The sequence below is a fragment of the Hibiscus syriacus genome, unplaced genomic scaffold (genome assembly GCF_006381635.1).
Source record: "Hibiscus syriacus cultivar Baekdansim isolate YM2019G1 unplaced genomic scaffold, ASM638163v2 tig00110429_pilon, whole genome shotgun sequence".
Lineage (NCBI taxonomy): Eukaryota > Viridiplantae > Streptophyta > Magnoliopsida > Malvales > Malvaceae > Hibiscus > Hibiscus syriacus.
The window spans coordinates 1,526,040-1,545,000 of record NW_024062733.1 but is presented as its reverse complement, the minus strand read 5'-3'; the positions used below and the strand labels follow the sequence as shown (position 1 = coordinate 1,545,000).

The 18,961-nt window shown below is 37.1% G+C and overlaps 1 protein-coding gene across 1 annotated transcript in view; it reads left to right on the top strand.

The window, feature by feature from the left end:
• The window catches only part of LOC120124759 (casein kinase 1-like protein HD16), an 18,467-nt gene extending 7,526 nt beyond the window's left edge, over positions 1-10,941 (top strand). Inside the window, exon 3 of the mRNA XM_039143343.1 lies at positions 10,885-10,941. Coding sequence (XP_038999274.1) covers positions 10,885-10,941 — 57 coding nt within the window. The remainder of the gene's footprint in view (positions 1-10,884) is intronic.
• Positions 10,942-18,961: the final 8,020 nt, after the last annotated feature.

The following is an 18,961-nucleotide window of genomic DNA, read 5'->3' as shown; positions in this document are numbered from 1 at the left end:
TCGACTTATTCCTTTTAGTTCGTGTCTTGGGGTTTACATTTATTGGTATCAGAGTCTGGTTCAACCCTCCGACTATGGAACTCGACTATAAAATTTTTAACCAAAAATTATTTTTGCATGTATATAAAAATTTTTGGGTAAAAATGAGAATTTTCAAAATAAAAATTATTTTTCTTCATTTTTTTGAAAATATAAATGAATATTTTAAATCAGAACTCCAAGTGTCATCTCTCATCTTAGTTGTTGTGTTTTATAGATAGCTATTTTTTACACCACGTAATAGTTCTCATTTAGAGACTAGTCAAGTTCAAGGTCGTACCATTCCGGTTGAGATTAATCCTCCACCCTAGTGGGTCAGACCCAGAATCTAAATGAAGTTAATGAGATTGAGAGATTTGAGTAGCATGTGGATCAGACTGGAGTTCAACAATATAGAGGTGAAAACCCACCCGTACATTAGACTCTGGGTGATGATTCATGAGAATCTGAGGACGGTGAGACTGTTGGAATTGATAATATTATTGTGAATCGAGAGTTAGGTCGCTACCTCCGTTCGAATGAGGGTGTTAGGAAACCCATTTCGACTAAGTTCTTGACTGTTAGGATGACTATGTTTGTGGGTAAGACCGGATCTGACCCTGCTGATGCTGAGTATTGGTTGAAGAAGCTACAGTGACTATTATGGAGATAGAGTACCCGATCAATCATATGTTGAGGGTTGTTAAATCGTTGTTAGGAGATGAGGCTCAACATTGGTGGAATATTGATCTAGATATCATTTCGACTAGATAAGTCACACAGGAGTACGTCTGACAAGCTTTTCGAGATCATTATGTGAGAGCAGAGTCTCTGGCGGAGTATCGTGAAGATTTTTTGAGCTTAAAGCAGAATGACATGTCTATGAATGATTATGCGATTGAGTTCCTAAGACTAATCAAGTATACTCTTAGGTTGATTACGAATGAAAATTAAAAGTTGGACTGGTTTTTGAAAGGTCTTCGACTATCGATTCAGTTGGGAGTTGCTTTGCATCATGATATGGTGTTCACTAGTTTAATTGTTCAGGTCAGGATTATTGGGAAGATTGAGCCACTTTCGTCGCGTCCTAAACCTCATAATTTTGATCGAACCTAAAAGCAATTAGGACCACCTACTCAAGCAAGATATGTAAATCAATTCGATAAGAGATCAAGAGATGATTTGGGCTCTCAAGGTTATTCTAGTGTTATACCGGTGATATTTGTTACTCCGACTGTTAGTGTTGGAGTTTCGACATGTGCTTATGATGTACCTTCTTGGTATTAGTGTAAGAAAAGACATCCTAGAGAGTGTTACAGGAAGACTAGAGCGTGTTTTCTTTGTAGATATTTAGAGCACCTTTTAAACCGAAATGTCCTCCTTCGTCTAGTTGAGGATCAGGTTATACTGACAAGTTCTGGTTCAACTAATTCTGGTTCGGATAGTAGAGGTAGACCGATTTAGAGTAGTGGTTCAGATAGATCTGCAGTGAGGTAACCTAAGTTGGTATATACTACTTGGAGGTATAAGGATTAGGATGAGCAATACGATATTGAAGGTATTTACTTAAGTCGTTTTATTTCCATTTTTGTAAATTTTGAGGTTGAAAATTTCTTTAAGAAGTGGATAATTGTAACATCCTAAAATAGCCTCAAATTAGAAACCCTAGAATTTGGGAATTTTCCCCTAAATCCCTAAATAGAATTAAGTGACAATTTTATATGAAAGTAAAGTTTTGAGGTTATTTTGAAAACCCTAAAGAGCATAAGGACCTACCTTGGGATATACCTATTTCCTTTTATAATATAAACTTATCTTATTTCATTAAAAGCATCGAGTGACCCCTTTCAATTTTTTTCTTTCTTCTTGCTTTCATTTGTACGAATGCTAACACCACTCCATCTCTCATCGTTGTTTATTTGAACTAACGCCACCAGAGTAGATGGCCAAATATCTTATCGCTTTCCCCACCCTTAGTTATTGTCACTGCTTTGTTATATCTCAGTAAGCAAAACCTGTAACACCTTAATCTGATCCAACCTGAGAGCTGATGGATTATGATGTCACATGTAACAAGTAAGTGGCTAACCATTTTTTAAAACTATTCGACCGAATCTATATAAAGATATCTAAAATGTAATGCGTTTACAAAACATATGTCTTTTAAATATGGGGGAGCTCCCAACAAAAATCTCCAAAATATAATAAAAAACATAATACAAAGTTTACGACTCAAATACAAATAAGGGTATATGACAATATATGCCCACTAAATACTCGGGACGTACTCTGAAGAAGTTAAGTCTGGAAATCCAAGCCTGGCGAAGAGCTCTTCAACTGGCACCTAAGAACCTGCGCATGGAAACACATTCCATATGCTGAGCTCACAAGCTATGTGCCACATAAATAATCCTACTATACTACATGCATTCAACATAAAAGCATGTTGCAAGTATGGTCATGAACAATTGCAAACACTAGAGCAACTATCAAATAAGTATCATGATGTAGTTCGAGGTCACTTAGCCTCACAAAACTCACACCCCTATCTACTTACTACGAACCTTAAGGAAGACCTAGGTCACATAACATTAATATCTCCCTAAACTTCAGGTTATGTCTGAGTCACGAAGCATCAATACTTTACCCGACTAGTCTACTCCTCTAGAGTACTTGGGACTCGTCCGGGTTACGTAGGATCGATACCACATCCAACTAGCATTTGAGTGCCTAAGAAATAATTTGGATATATCCATATAATCCTCACACTATTATACTAGCTTTATTTAGTAACTCGGGTGCTCTCATCATTTTCCCGAGCATCAAGCAAGGGCATAAGTCTTATGGAATCTTACCTCATTAAAACCTTATGCTATCACACACATTTTAAGGTTTTCAGTTGTATTCTTATGGAAGAAGGTACCCCCTTAAAGGAGCCCAAACCACTTTTTTCAATTCAGCTAGTGTTACTGCCCAAAATTTCACGTGGGTATTGATACTCCTAGATGAGTATCGATACTCACCCTCCTTTGTATCGATACTCTCTTGAGTATAGATACCAAAAGTACATTTTATGTTTTAAAAAATACCCAATATCGATACCTCTTTGAGAGTATCGATACTACCCCCTTGGTATCGATACCCCCTTTAGTATTGGTACCAAATTAGCATTATGGAAGTATCGGTATGAAATTAGTATGATACAAAATTAATATTGATACTCCTTATTGAGTATCAATACTCTCCTCACAAACTTTTGAATTTTCTTCATTCTACAAATAGAAGTATCAGTACTGTTCATCCAGTAGCGATATCCCTACTCGTAAGGCCCTGATTCACTCACACAAAGTTCCCTAAATCGATCTTAAAGTGTCTCTAAGTCCCCCAAGTGATGTTTAAAGCTTATTTAGTCTATAAGAAACATTAAAGGACAGTACATCACACAAAAACAATAACAAATCTCGTTTTCATGCTTTAAACCCCTACCCAAGTGCACATAAAGGCTCAAACACACAAAGATTCATCAAAGCTACACATGTTGATCTAAAAGTGGTAGAAAATGGTTAGAAATATGTTACCTTGCACCTAGGAGTTGTAAGAACAACCCCAAGCTCACCCAATGACCTCTTTTGCTTTACCTAATCCTCTTGAGCTTTCAACCACTTCTCTTACTAAACATAAGAAAAGGAAAGGATCACTAACTTATTTAAAAGCTTAAGGAAAGTAAAACATGATTCTAAACTCTTTGGGACAGATTTGGGGTACCCAAGAGCCCTAGACTCCAAAAACCCTATAAAACCTCCACATTGGTCACCCTGACCAAACCATGAGAAAGGGAGCTTGAATTAAAGCACTAGATGTGGAGTTTATCTTTCTTACCTTAAGGAATTTGAACTAGAGCTAAAGGACAAGAAAACTTTAACCTGTAAGCTTCTTTCTTGCCAAAGAAGAGAAGAAAAAAGAGGAAAAAGAAGACAAGAGAATGGTGAAGGAAAAGATAAGTTATGCCCGTATGATCTTATAGTAATTAAAACTTTTCATGCTTTGAAACCATTTATGGTCTAATTACACTCTTAGTCCCCTCTTTTGGTGTTCACTTCAAAAACACCATTTTTAAGCCTTGTTGGGCTCAAGCACAAACCAAAACTAACTATATTTTAGCCCAACACTCCAAATGGGTTCCTTAGCCTAGTTATAACTTACATAGTTTACCCAAAACTACTAACTTGAAAATCGGGGTGTTACAAATGTGAAATTAAAACCCCCATCGCATAAACCGTCGCTCAGGGTTTTCCATGGTCATCTATGACCTTACTGCGGTCGAGGATTTATGTGGAGGCTCAAACCGACTTAAGTTGGTATTGAGAGACCATTGTCGTAGTCGGATGGTCATTTTCGACTAAAATAGGGTCGAAGTTCACTGTTACCACCTCTCCTTATAGTTGTCCATACTGTGATGGTCTTGAGTAATGTTGGCCAGTTATAGTAGGTCTGGTATGTAACATCCTCAACACCGGGTTAGTGATCAAATTGTAAAATTTTAGAATTTAGTGATTAAAATAGATAAATTGAATAATTTAGGGACTTATATGAAAAATTCTATGTAGGGTTGAATTGTAAAGAATGATAGATAGAAGGTCAAAATGGTCATTTAGTAAAGAAGATAATTAATCTGATAGAGGTTATATTATAACCACATGGATTGAAGGAAGGCAAAAATCAAAGCTCTAGAGAATTCTTCTTCTTCATTCTTTCAGTCGTGAACGCCAAGCTTGTTAAGGTGAGTTTCTTATTAGCTAATTATTTATTGAATTTAAGTTTGGTTTATGTTCATTGGGCAATACTTAAGCTTAAGGAAAGCTTAAGTTGTTCTAAAATCAAAAGATGAGGGAGTTAGGATGGATTAAAGATAAGAGGGTGATAAGTGAAATCTTGGAAGAGAGATAGTAAATAAAGTTTGAGACTAGAATTGACTTGTCATCAACTTAATTAAAAAGTATGAGGTGTAGAATTGAGATTAGAATATGTTGAAAAATTTGTAGGATTCTTGATTTCAATATATAGGATGGGATTTTGAAGATAAGGATGTGTTAGATGAATAGAAATAGGTTTGAGTATGTGTACCTGAGTTCAGAGTATGAAAGGGAATAAAACATGAAGGATTTAAGCTGATATGGGTAAATTTTTGGGTTTAAAAAGTGAAATCTGGGCTATGAGTATCGATATTGCTTCATCTAGTACCGATACTTCAAGAGTAAAAGAGTGATATTTGGTATAGGGGTATCGATACTGGTTGAACAGTATTGATACCATAAGCCTGAATTTGACAAAGTCATTCATGGGGTATCGATACCTGGAATGTAGTATCGATACCAAAAGTACCGATACCATAAGGTTAGTATCGATACCATTTTTAAAATGAGGATTACAGAATACAAAATGGGTATCGATACCCAGGCTTGGTATCGATACCACAGCTAGGGAAGTATCGGTACCATACCTTGGGTACCGATACTACTTCAAGTGGAAAATAGAATTAAGCCTTTCTTTTGGTCTGACAAATTAAGGATCGAATCATGATATTTGGAATGCTGATATGTTTATAATATGTATGATTGTGTAGATATCGAGCACAAGCAAGTTCTGGAATGACCACAGAGTTAGGATCGATCCAAAGAGATAAAATTATAGAAGTGGATTTGGAATTAAGTGATGCTAAGGTGAGTGCATACTATAGGTATAGTTCAATGGAAATAAGACTTGTGATAAGTCTATTTCCTATGTTAGTTTTCATGGTCCAATAGTTATGAACATGTATATATTATGATCATTATCAATACATACATAAATTATATAGGTTTATATGATTTGATATATGCTATATGATTCATGTGAGCATACTCAAATAACATATGTTATATGATATGAGATTGATGGTTATATGTACATATGACAGAAGAGAATACATATGTGATTATAAGAGAAATGACATGAGTACATGAGTATGTGGTGAAGTAATGATTATATGAATGTATGAAACATAATGATAATGCCCATGTTATGTGATATGAGAGCTATAGGTATAGTTGGCATGTAACATCCTAAAAATCGGGTTAGTGACCAAATTGTAAAATCTCAGGATTTAGTGACTTAAGTAGATAAATTGAAAAGTTCAAGGACTTATATGAAATTTTTTTTGTGTAGGACTATATAACAAAGAAGGATGAATGGAAGGGCAAAATAGTCATTTGATTAATTATTGGATTAAAAATAGGATGCGGAAGAGATATATATACACGTGGAGATATGTAGCAAAAGAAAAAGAAAGATTTTCCAGAGTTCTCTTCATCCTTATTCCTTCTTTCAGCCGTGAACCCCAAGCTTGTTAAGGTGAGTTTCTTATTAACTAGTTATTTATTGAATTTAAGTTTGGTTTATGTTCTTTGGGCAATACTTAAGCTTAAGGAAAGCTTAAGTTGTCTAAAATCAAAAGATGAGTGAGTTAGGAAGGATTAAAGATAAGACGGGGATAAGTGAAATCTTGGAAGAGAGTTAGTAAATAAATTTTGAAACTAGAATTGACTTATCATCAACTTAATTAAGAAGAATGAAGTGTTAGAATTGAAATTAGAACATGGAAATTTGGTAGGATTCTTAAATTCAAGATATAGTAGGAGATTTTGAAGATAAAAATGTGTTAGATGAATATAAATTGGTTTGAGTATGTGTACTTAAGTTAAGAGTATAAAAAGGAATAAGACATGAAGGATTTAAGCTGATATGGGTTAATTTTCGGGTTTGAAAAGTGAAATCTAGGCTATGAGTATCGGTACTGCTTCATCCAGTACCGATACTTCAATAGTAAAAGAGTGATATTTGGTATAGGGGTATCGATACTGGTTGAACAGTATCGATACCATAAGCCTGAATTTAACAAAGTTAGTCATAGGGTATCGATACCTGGGAAGGTAGTATCGATACCAAGGGTACTGATACCATAAGATCAGTATCGGTACCATTTTTTAAATGAGGATTACAGAATACAAAATGGGTATCGATACCCAGGCTTGGTATCGACACCACATCTAGGGAAGTATCGATACCCTATAGGGGGTACCGATACTACTCCAAATAGAAAATGGAATTACGCCTTTCTTTTAGTTTAAGAAATTAAGGATCAAATCATGATATTTGGAATGTTGATATGTATATAAATGTATGATTATGTAGATATCGAGCATAATCAAGTTCCGGAACAATCGAAGAATTAGAAACGGTCGAGAGAAAGATAAAGTTTTAGAGTCGATTCGAATCAAGTGAGGCTAAGGTGAGTGCATACCATAGTTAGTATATATGTGGTTTTATGGGAATAAGACTGGTAATAAGTCTATTTCTTATAATTGATTTCATGATTTCATATTCATGTACATGCATATGTTATCATTATAATGAGTGCATGCATAACTTATACATGCTTTAATATGATATGATATGTGATGTATGCAAACATAATAGAACAAATCCAAGCCATATATGATAATATAAGTGATCATATGTGTACATGTGAAATATGAATGATGGTTATATGAGAAGTGATAAAAGAGATATGAAAATATGAAACGTATCAATATTTAAGCCCATGTTATATAATATGAGAGCTGTAGGTATAATTGGCATGCCAAGAGTCGAGGGTTCTATGTGGTCCTTCGAGATATATATGTAATCCTTTGGAACATATATGCGGTTCTTCGGGACACATATTTGGTCCTTTGGAATATATATATGATCCTTAAGGAGTGTTCATTTGGGACATTTATGTGGTTCTTAGGGACATATATGTGTGGTCCTTCGGGACAAGTTTTAAATGCCCCTAGTGGGAATTTATACGAGTTGTGGTGACAACATATGTGCACAACCTCAGTGTACTCACGTACCTTATGTTCTCAGTAATGTACATGGGCATCCAAAAGATAAACTGAATTAAACACCTCATAAGAAGATATGTTTCATTTGTGCATTTCATAATTATGTATGTTATAGTTTAGTAAATATATGCAAATTATAATGTCATGATGGAATTACAGGAGTGCATGTTTCATGAATTCATTGTTACATAATATATTATGCCTCACTAAGTCTGTGACTTAGCGTATGAGTGTTTCACACGAAGGTACCAAGAAGCAGGAAGAACAGAGTTAAAGTTTAGGAAGACAATATCTCATTTGAAGATGATCAGATCAGAAGTGATTTAAAACAGTATGTCATTTTGTTGTAACAATTATGTTGGCATGTAATTACAGTTTAAATCATATATGCTCTGATCGATTTTGTAATCATTTTGATGGTATTTATGTAAATTATTGCACTGTTTTTTTAATAAAAGTTTTAAATTTTATGAGATTTTGTAAAAGTAAACGTCTTGAAAAGTCAATGTGACATCTCAGATTCGTATTCGGGTAGGATATGGGTTAGGGGTGTTATATGGAATTCTAAGAGTCGAGGGTTACATAGGTCATTCGGGACATTTACATAGGTCCTCCGGGACATACATGAGGTCTTTCGGGACAGATTTCACATGCCACTAAGTGGACCCTTATACGAGCTGTGGTGACAACATATGTGCACAACCTCAATATACTCGCATACCTTAAGTTCTCAGTAACGTACATGGGCCTAGAAAAGATATAAAAAGTATTTATATGATTATATGCTATCTTGTTATTATTGTTTATACTGAATAATATATGACATTATTGAATTATGATATGATATGTATAATTGTATTTGAATAGTTAGATTGCATGTTCATATTTATAGGAAATGCATTGTTATATTTTTATGCCTCACTAAGTCTATGACTTAGCGTGTAAGCATTTTACACATAGGCACTTAGAAGCAAGAGGATCAGGCTTAGGACTCGTAGAACAACATACCTCCACTTGAAGATCAGATCAGAAGTATTTTGCACAATATGTTTTTTTATGTAATAGATATGATGGCATGTAAACAAAGTCGTGAAGTATGTATACTCTAATCGATTTTGTAATGTTTTGAACATATTTATGTAAATTGTTAACTTTATATTAATGAAAGTTTAAATTTTCCATGATTTCTATAAATGTAAACGTTTTGAATAGTCAATGTGACACCTCAGATTCGTATCCAGGTCGGGTACGGGTTAGGGGTGTTACATTTAATGGTATGAGAGCCATGGTTTACCCGATTCTAGGCATAAACTGGAGTCTAGAGTGTCTTTAAATGTGTACATGCCAACATAATAGTGAGAACTTCTGATCTGATAAGAGTAACAAGTATGTTGTTATGCTAATAGTGTTATATGGTTATATCTTATTAGATGTCCAGACACGATAGCTCCCGAAGTGAATCATGAGATGATAGGCCAGCTGAGAGAAGTAATTCACCTACCCTGGCCAGGGAAGGTGAAGAACGGGTACCTTCTGGAGTGCATGTACAAGATCAAGACGTATTCTTCAGGATGTTTGACGCCATCTTGACGCGTTTCCAACCCCCTGCCTCTTCAACTTAGAGAATGAATGTTGCGAAGGAGTTAAAGGGATTAGGAGCTCCAGAATTTAAAGGTGAAGCCGAGCAAGGTCATGTTGCTGTGGACCTTTGGCTCAATGATGTGAAGATTATGTTAGATGGACTCCACTATTCTGATGTGGAATAATTAGATGGAGTGGTCTCCTTGCTTCGCGGGTAGGTGAGAATCTGGTGGACGAATGTCACCTTGAGGATGACAAGTGATCAAGTAAAATGGTCTTTGTTTCTCGAAGATTTTAAGCACAAGTATATAGGAGATGAATTCCTTAAGCACATGAAGCAAGAATTCGTGAACCTGAAGCAAATGAATCGCACCGTGCATGAATACGAGTTCGAGTTCAACTAGTTAAGTCGTTTTGCGGCTGAGTTGGTGCCGACAGAGAAAAAAACATATGAGTGGTTTGTTGAGGGTTTACGCCCAAGGTTAAAGGAGGTGTTGATCGTGTTGAACTTGTCCTCATTTCAAGAGGTAGTTAATCGTGCTAATGCTCTGGAGAGAGCTTAGAATGAAAGGTTTGGGGAGCAAAGAGCCCAACCGTCCAAAAGAACTGTGGCTTCATCAAGTTCTGCACCACCTAAGAGAGACAAGGATTCTGGTTTTCAATCTTAAACGAGATCCGAGTCAGTGGCATCCTCTACTAGAGGATCAAATCAGATGAGAGCTAGACAGACTCAATCAGTAGGGTCTGGTGATGGAAGAGCACAGCAGGGTCAAGTCAGACAATGTAAGATTTGTGGAAGAAACCATAGCGATATATGTAGAGTAAAATCCGGAGCTTGTTTCCGATGTGGAGAAACAAGACATTTTATGAGAGATTTTCTATTGAGGGCCGGAGAGCCTACACAGTCAGAGCTATATGCTTCGATGTCTCAGAGAGGACGGGGTAGAGGTAGAGGAAGAAATTAGTCGGAATCTTCTACTCAATAGGAAATACGTTCCACTGCTCGAGTGTATAATATCAAGACTAATGAAGATCGTGATGATCCAGAGATAATTGTAAGTACTTTTTTACTGTATGATAAATGCATTATGGTATTGATTGATCTGAGGTCTACATATTCTTATATTAGTAGTAAATTGGTTAGAGAATTGAGAATTCAATTAGAAGCTACTAGTAGTGATGTGATAGTGAAAAATCCATTAAGGCACAATTCTCGGGTAAATAGAGTGTGTCAAGGGTGTCCCATACAGATCCAGGGAATTGAATTATCTACTAATATGATGGAATTACCCTTTGATGAATTCGAAGTGATACTGGGAATGGACTGGTTATATCGCTATCATGCGAATGTTGATTGTAGATTGAAGAGAGTAACGCTAATCAGTTCAGACGGATTGGAAGTTATAGTGTTCAGTGAAAGATGGAATCCATTGGCAAACGTCATATCAGTGATGTCAGCAAAGAAGTTATTACTACAAGGATGTCAGGTTTCATTGCTAATGTGCTGGATACTAGAACCAATGAGAAAGAGTTAGAAGAAATTCCTATAGTCAGAGAATTTCCCGATGTCTTTCCTGAAGAGTTACCAGGTTTATCTCTAGATAGAGAGGTGGAATTTCAGATTGAGATAATACCCGGAACAACACCTATTGCAATGGTACCATACAGAATTACTCCAAAAGAATTGCAGGAGTTAAAGATTTAGTTACAAGAATTACTGGATAAAGGATTTATAAGACCAATTGTATCGCCATGGGGAGCTCCAGTGTTGTTTGTCAAGAAGAAAGATGGTTTAATGCGTCTCTGCATCGATTATAGGCAGCTTAATAAGGTGACTATCAAGAATAAGAATCCTCTCCCTAGAATTGACGATTTGTTTAATCAGTTGAAATGAGCTTCAGTTTTCTCTAAAATGTATTTGCGATCTGGATATCATCAGTTGAAAATTCAGGAGAAAGATATCCTAAAGATGGCGTTTAGATTGAGGTATGATCACTATGAGTTCATTGTTATGCCATTTGGAGTTATGAATGCACCGGCTGCCTTTAAGGACCTAATAAATAGAATATTTCAACCTTATCTGGACCAATTCGTAGTTGTTTTCATCGATGATATATTGGTATATTCAAAAATGAATGAAGAACATAGTGCACACCTGAGGATAGTTTTGCAGATTCTAAGAGATAAGAAGTTATATGCCAAATTATCAAAATGTGAGTTATAGTTGAATGAAGTGACATTCCTTGGACATGTGATTTCTGCAGAACAAATTCGGGTTGATCCTCAGAAGATAAAAGCCATTCTAGAATGGGAGGTTCCAAAGAATGTATCTGAAGTTCGAAGCTTTCTGGGACTTACATGTTATTATCGAAGGTTCGTTAAGAACTTTTCAATGACCTTTAACTAAGTTGATGATGAAAGATGTGGCATTTGCTTGGACTTCTGAATGTCAAGAAAGTTTTGAAACGTTGAAGAAGATTTTGACAGAAGCTACAATATTGGTTCAATCTGAGTCTGGCAAGAACTACGTGGTTTTTAGTGACGCGTCCCATAATGGCTTGGGATTTATGCTGATGCAAGAGTGTAAGGTAGTGGCTTTTGCGTCTAGACAATTGAAACCACATGAGAAAAACTATCCAACACACGATCTGGAGTTGGCTGCAGTAGTGTTCGCTCTTAAGATTTGGCGTCACTACTTGTAACATCCTCCATGCCGGGTTAATGATTAATTTGCAAAGTTTCAACATTTGGTGATTAAAGTAGAACAATTTTATAGTTTTAAAATAAAGGTTGGTAAATATGAGATTAAGGTGAGGACCAAATGGTCATTTGCAAGGGGAATTTTTAATTAAATAAAATGCTATGGGGTATATGAGAACACGTGTATTCCAGAACCTCCCATTTCTTCTCCCTTCTTCCTCATTTTCTTCTCTTCCTTCTCTCAACGTTGGGCTTGCATTTAAGGTAAGAATCTGAACTTGATAGTTTCTTTGATGTTTTATGATTGGAAATGAAAGCTTGGATGTTATATAAGCTAAAGGAAAGCTTATATGACATTAAAACAACAAGATTAGTGTTTTAGAGATAGATTTGGAAAATGAGTTTTTAGATGAGATTTTGATATGGATGAGGTTTTGATGTTTGAATCAAATTTTGACTTGTCAATAAGCTATTAGAAGTATGAGTGGTTAGAATTCAAATTAGAACATATTGGAATTTGAGTTGGATTCTTAATGCTACATGGAGAATTAGATTTCTAAGTTTTAGAGGTATTTAATGGATAATAATTAGTTTAAGTAAGTGTATGAGCTAAGAGTAGTAAAGGGATTGAAATATGTATGTTTGAGTTGAAATTAGATGATTTTCGGGCTAAAAATAGGATTTCTGGGTTAGGGGAATCGGTACCCATTCAAGGGGAACCGATACCCCTTCAACGAATATGATTCCAAATGCTAGAGGGGAATCGTACCCCCCCAGGGGGGGAACCGATACCCCCTCATCGTATGAATTCCATTGCTTGAGGGGAATCGATACCCCAGGGGGGGAACCGATTCCCCCATGAGAAAAAGAAGAAAGAAAAGAAAGCAAGACTAAGCTATTAATTCTTTTAATTAGTAAGCTATTAAAGCTTAATTTCAAGACACAGACGTCTGATGATCATCTTAAAAATATGTTTATGTAGATACCGAGCCTACTCGAGTTCGGGAACAATCTACAAGTAGGATCGATCGAGGAAAGGCAAGAAGTATAGGTGAGTGCATATGCATAGCATGAATATAGTATATTCTTCTAGACTTGTGATAAGTCTAGATTCCATATTTTGACACATGATTACATTCCATATTATGATACATGACATGAATTTGTATTAAATGTATTACATGACATGAATCATCTTATATGTATTACATGACATGAATATGCAGAAAGTTCTATGCCCTATGTGATAAAAGTATGTAATGATATGCCTATGTGTTAAAGGTATGGAAATACTATGTCTACGCGATATGAACTACGGGAAATGTATAAGCCCATGTTATGTAGATGAGAACTATAGGTATAGTTGGCATGCCAAGGGTAGAGGGTATACTCGTTCTTTAGGACATATGTATATCCTTTGGAACCTGTGTGAAGTCTTGAAAGACACATACTTGATCCATAGTATATGTATGATTCTTAAAGGATTCTACGTGGTCCTTATGGACAAAATTCTACGGGCACTTCGTGCAATTCTACGGGCACTTCGGTGCACTTCTACGGGCACTTCGGTCATTTATACGAGCTGTGGTGACAGCATAGTGCACAACCTCACATTACTCAAATACCTTAGGTTCTCAATATGCTATCATGGCCAATAAACTATTAATACTGAATAAGGAATTTACAGTCATACGCTTACATGTATGGATATTGTTAAAGTATACTACATTGATTAGTTACATGTTTGCATCTCATCTCATATGATCCTGACATATTCATTACATACATTGCCTTATTATTGTTGCCTCACTAGTCGATGACTTAGCGTGTGAGTGTTTCACACGTAGGATCCGAGGAAAATAGAAGAGACAGTTAAGCAGCTTGACAGTATTACTCCTGCAACCATCTCATCAGAAGCAACTTATCAGTAGGTTATTTATTATGTAAATAGCAGTTGGCATAATTAAAAGAGTTAGTTGTGTATGCTCTGAATATTTTTGTAAACTTATATACAGTATGTATATTATTGTATTTTCTTATACAAGTCCCAATATTTTACTATTATTATTAAGAGTTGTTTTAAAGTCAATGTATATCTCTGACTCATATCCGGGTCGGGTATGGGTTGGGGTGTTACATTTAATGGTATCAGAGCTATGGTTTAGCCGATTCTAGGCATAAACCAGAGTCTATGGAGTCTTTAATGGAATACATGCCACAATGGTGATAACTTCTGATCTGGTATGGTATGAGTATGCTGTTTTGCTAATAGAACATGTGTATATTCTTATTAGATGTCCGGACATAATAGCTCCCGAAGTGAAGCGGGAGAAGATAGACATGCTGAAAGCAGTAATTCACCTGCCCTGGCCAGGCAAGGTGAAGAACAGGCATCTCAAGGAGTGCCTGTGCAAGATCAAGATACGTTCTTCAGAACGTTAGACGCTATTCTGACGCGTCTTCAACCTCCTGCTCCACTAACTCCACGAATTATGTAGCAAAGAATTGAGAAGTTTAGGAGCTCCCGAGTTTAAGGGAGAAGCTGATGAAGGTCCGGTGTCAGCGGATCTTTGGTTGAATGATTTGAAAATCATTAGATGGTCTCCACTGTTCCGAAGTGGAGAAATTAGATGGAGCTGTGTCTTTACTAAGGGTCAGCGAGGATATGGTGGACGAATGTCACCATGAGGATGTCAACCGACCAGTTGACTTGGTCTTTGTTTTTAGAAGAATTTAAAAGCAAGTACATTGGGGATCATTTTATCCGCCAAATGAAGCGGAATTTATGAGTTTTGAAGCAGATGACCGCTCTGTGTATGAGTACGAATGTGAGTTTAATAAGCTGATCAGGTTTGCAGCCGAGCTTGTGCCTACTGAGAAAGATGCTTGCGAATGGTTCGTGGAGGGCTTGCGCCCTAGGCTTAAGGAAATGTTGATAGTATTAAACTTGTCCTCGTTCCAGGAGGTGATCAATCGTGCAAAAGCTCTTGAAAGGGCTCAGAATGAAAGATTTGGGGACTCAAGGGTTCAGACATCAAAGAGACGACTACTTATTCTGGTTCAACACCAACAAAAAGGGGAAGACTCGGGATTTCGATCACAAACTAGATCAGAATCAGTTTGCATCGTCTGCTAGGGGAGCAAGTCAGGCAAGACCTAGACAGACGCAGTCAGTAGAATCTGGTGCTGGGAGATCTACTCCGGGTCAAAGGAAACATTGTGAGCACTGCGGGAAAAACCATTATGGGAGTGTCGTATGGCAGCTGGGACTTGTTTTCGATGCGGGGATGCTGGACATTTTGTCCGGACTGTCCCTTGATGGTTGGGGAGCCGGCACCATCTGGAAGAGCTGGTTCTTTTTCACAAAGAGGCCGAGGAAGAGGCAGAGGAAGGAACCCGTCTGAATTCTCTGCTCAACCTGAAGTTCGATCCACTGCTCGAGTATACAACCTAAAGACAAGTGAAGACCGTGATGACCCTGATATTATAGCAGGTACTTTTCAGTTGTATGATAAATTGGTATTGGTACTGATTGATCCGGGTTTCTAATTAGTTATATTACAAGTAAGTTAGTAAAGGAGTTGGGGATTCCCTTAGAAGCTACGAGTAATGAGATATAGTAACAACTCCGTTAGGCCAGAGTGCCCGGGTGAATAAAGTTTGTAAGGGGTGTCCCATAAAGATTCAGGGAATTGAATTCCCTGCTAATCTGATGGAATTACCCTTTGACGAGTTTGAAGTGATTATGGGAATGGATTGGTTGTTTCGGTATTATGGAGATGTTAGTTGCAGATTGAAAAAGGTAACTCTGAAAAGTCCAGACGGAATAGAGATAAGTGTGAACAGTGAAAAGTTTAATCCGTTAGCAAATGTAATATCAATGATGTCTGCCAAGAAATTATTGCTACAAGGATGTCAGGGTTTTCTGGCAAATGTGATTGATTCAAGAGCTCAAGAGAAAAAGTTAGAGGAAATTCCAATAGTTCGAGAGTTCCCTGATGTTTTTCCTGCTGAATTGCCAGGATTACCCGGATAGAGGTAGAATTCCAAATAGAAATAATGCCGGGAACAGCTCCGATTGCAATGGCACCTTATCGAATGGCTCCGAAAGAATTGCAAGAGTTAAAGCATCAATTACAAGAATTGCTAGAGAAGGGATTTATCCAACCAAGTGTATCGCCTTGGGGAACTCCGGTGTTATTTGTTAAAAAGAAGGATGGATCAATGCGTCTTTGCATTGACTATCGACAGCTCAATAAGGTGACCATCAAGAACAAGTATCCCCTTCCGCGCATTGATGATTTGTTTGATCAACTAAAAGGAGCTTCGGTATTTTCAAAGATCGATCTACGTTCGGGTTATCATCAATTGAAGATCCAGGAGAAAGATACTCCGAAGACAGCTTTCAGAACGAGATATGGTCATTATGAATTCATAGTAATGCCATTCGGAGTAACGAATGCACCTGCTGCTTTCATGGATCTTATGAACAGGATTTTTCAGCCCTACTTGGACCAGTTTGTTGTTGTCTTTATTGATGACATACTGGTGTACTCGAAATCCCATGAAGAGCATAGCACATCTGAGGATCGTCTTGCAAATTTTAAAAGATAAAAAGTTGTATGCCAAGTTGTCCAAATGTGAGTTCTGGTTAAGGGAAGTAATTTTCCTGGGGCATGTGATCGGCAGTTGGGATTAGAGTAGACCCTCAGAAAGTTAAGCTATAATGGATTGGGAAGTTCCTAAGAATGTGTCTGAGTTCGGAGTTTTCTGGGACTTGCCGGTTACTATCGAAGATTCGTTAAGAATTTTTCGATGATTGTGCTGCCTCTAACAAAGCTAATGAGAAAGAACGTACCATTTGTTTGGACTTCCGAATGTCAAGAAAGTTTCGAAGCTTTAAAGAGAATTCTGACGGAAACTCCGATATTGGTTCAACCGGAATCTGGCAAGAATTTTGTAGTATACAGTGACGCATCCCATAACGGGTTGGGGTGTGTACTAATGCAAGAAGGAAAAGTGGTAGCGTACGCATCGAGACAGTTGAAAACATGAAAGGAATTACCCCACACATGATTTAGAAATGGCTGCGGTAGTATTCGCTCTCAGGATTTGGCGTCATTATCTTTATGGGAACGTTGTTACTTATATACGGATCATAAGAGCCTGAAGTACCTGATGACTCAAAAAGAATTGAATTTGAGGCAACGTAGATGGGTAGAGTTCTTAAAGGACTACGATGTGATAATTGACTATCATCCCGGAAAGGCTAATGTGGTCGCAGATGCTCTGAGTAGAAAGACGTTTGCAGCTTTACGAGCTATGGATGCAAGATTATCTTTAACGGGAGACGGTGGTCTTTGTGCAGAATTAACCCTTAAACCAGCATGGTTGGAACGAATAGGAGAATTGCAAGGTAAAGATGAAATGTGTTTGAAAAGAATTGAGCAAGTAAAGAATCAAGAGATTAAAGACTTTGAGATTAAGTCAGATGGAAATATATATTGTAAAGGAAGAATTGTAATACCTGACAATGAAGACTTGAAGAAAGAAATATTAACAGAGGCTCATTGCAGTCCGTTAACGATGCACCCGGGTGGAACCAAGATGTATATGGATTTGAAGGATCGATTTTGGTGGTCAGGGATGAAGCGAAGCATCACAGAATTTGTGTCTAAATGTTTGATATGTCAACAAGTCAAAGCCGAACATCAAGTTCCATCAGGATTATTGCAACCGCTTTTAATTCCTCAATGGAAGTGGGAAAATGTTACGATGGATTTTGTTTCGGGGTTACCCTTGACTCCGAACAAAAGAGAATCAATCTGGGTAATTGTTGATCGATTAACTAAGTCAGCGCATTTCCTCCCTGTTAGAACGGATTCTCTATGGAAAAGTATGCAGAGCTGTATATTAGAGAAGTTATTAGATTGCATGGAGTACCTGTTTCCATAGTCTCTGATCGGGACCCTCGATTCACTTCTAGATTCTGGAAATCTTTGCATGGAGCGTTGGGGACTCGTTTAAACTTTAGTACGGCTTTTCATCCTCAGACTGATGGGCAATCAGAGAGAACTATTCAGATATTGGAAGACATGTTGAGAGCGTGCGTAATGGAATTTAAAGGATCATGGGAAAAGTATTTACCGCTGGCAGAGTTCGCTTACAACAATAGTTATCATTCGAGTATCAAGATGGCTCCCTATGAAGCATTATATGGAAGAAAATGTCGTACTCCATTAAATTGGTATGAACTCAAAGACCGAAGTGTTCTTGGTCCGGATTTAATGCAAGATGTAGAACAGAAAGTTCGAGAAATTCAGCATAACCTCAAAGTGGCCTCTGATCGGCAAAAGTCCTATTCTGATCTTAAAAGGAAAGAAATTGAATTTCAAGTTGGAGATAAGGTGTTTTTAAAAGTGTCTCCATGGAAGAAGGTGTTGAGATTTGGTCGGAAAGGAAAGTTGAGTCCTCGGTTTATTGGACCATATGAGATTGTAAAGAGAGTAGGACCTGTAGCATATCAGCTAGTTTTACCCCCTGAGATGGAAAAGATACATGATGTTTTTCACGTTTCAATGCTTCGAAGATATAGATCTGACCCTTCTCATATCGTGACACCAGAAGAGATTGAGGTTCGTCCTGACTTGACTTATGAGGAAGAACCGATTCAAATTTTAGCCCATGAAGTTAAGCAATTGAGGAACAAGACCATTCCTTTGGCCAAAGTGTTGTGG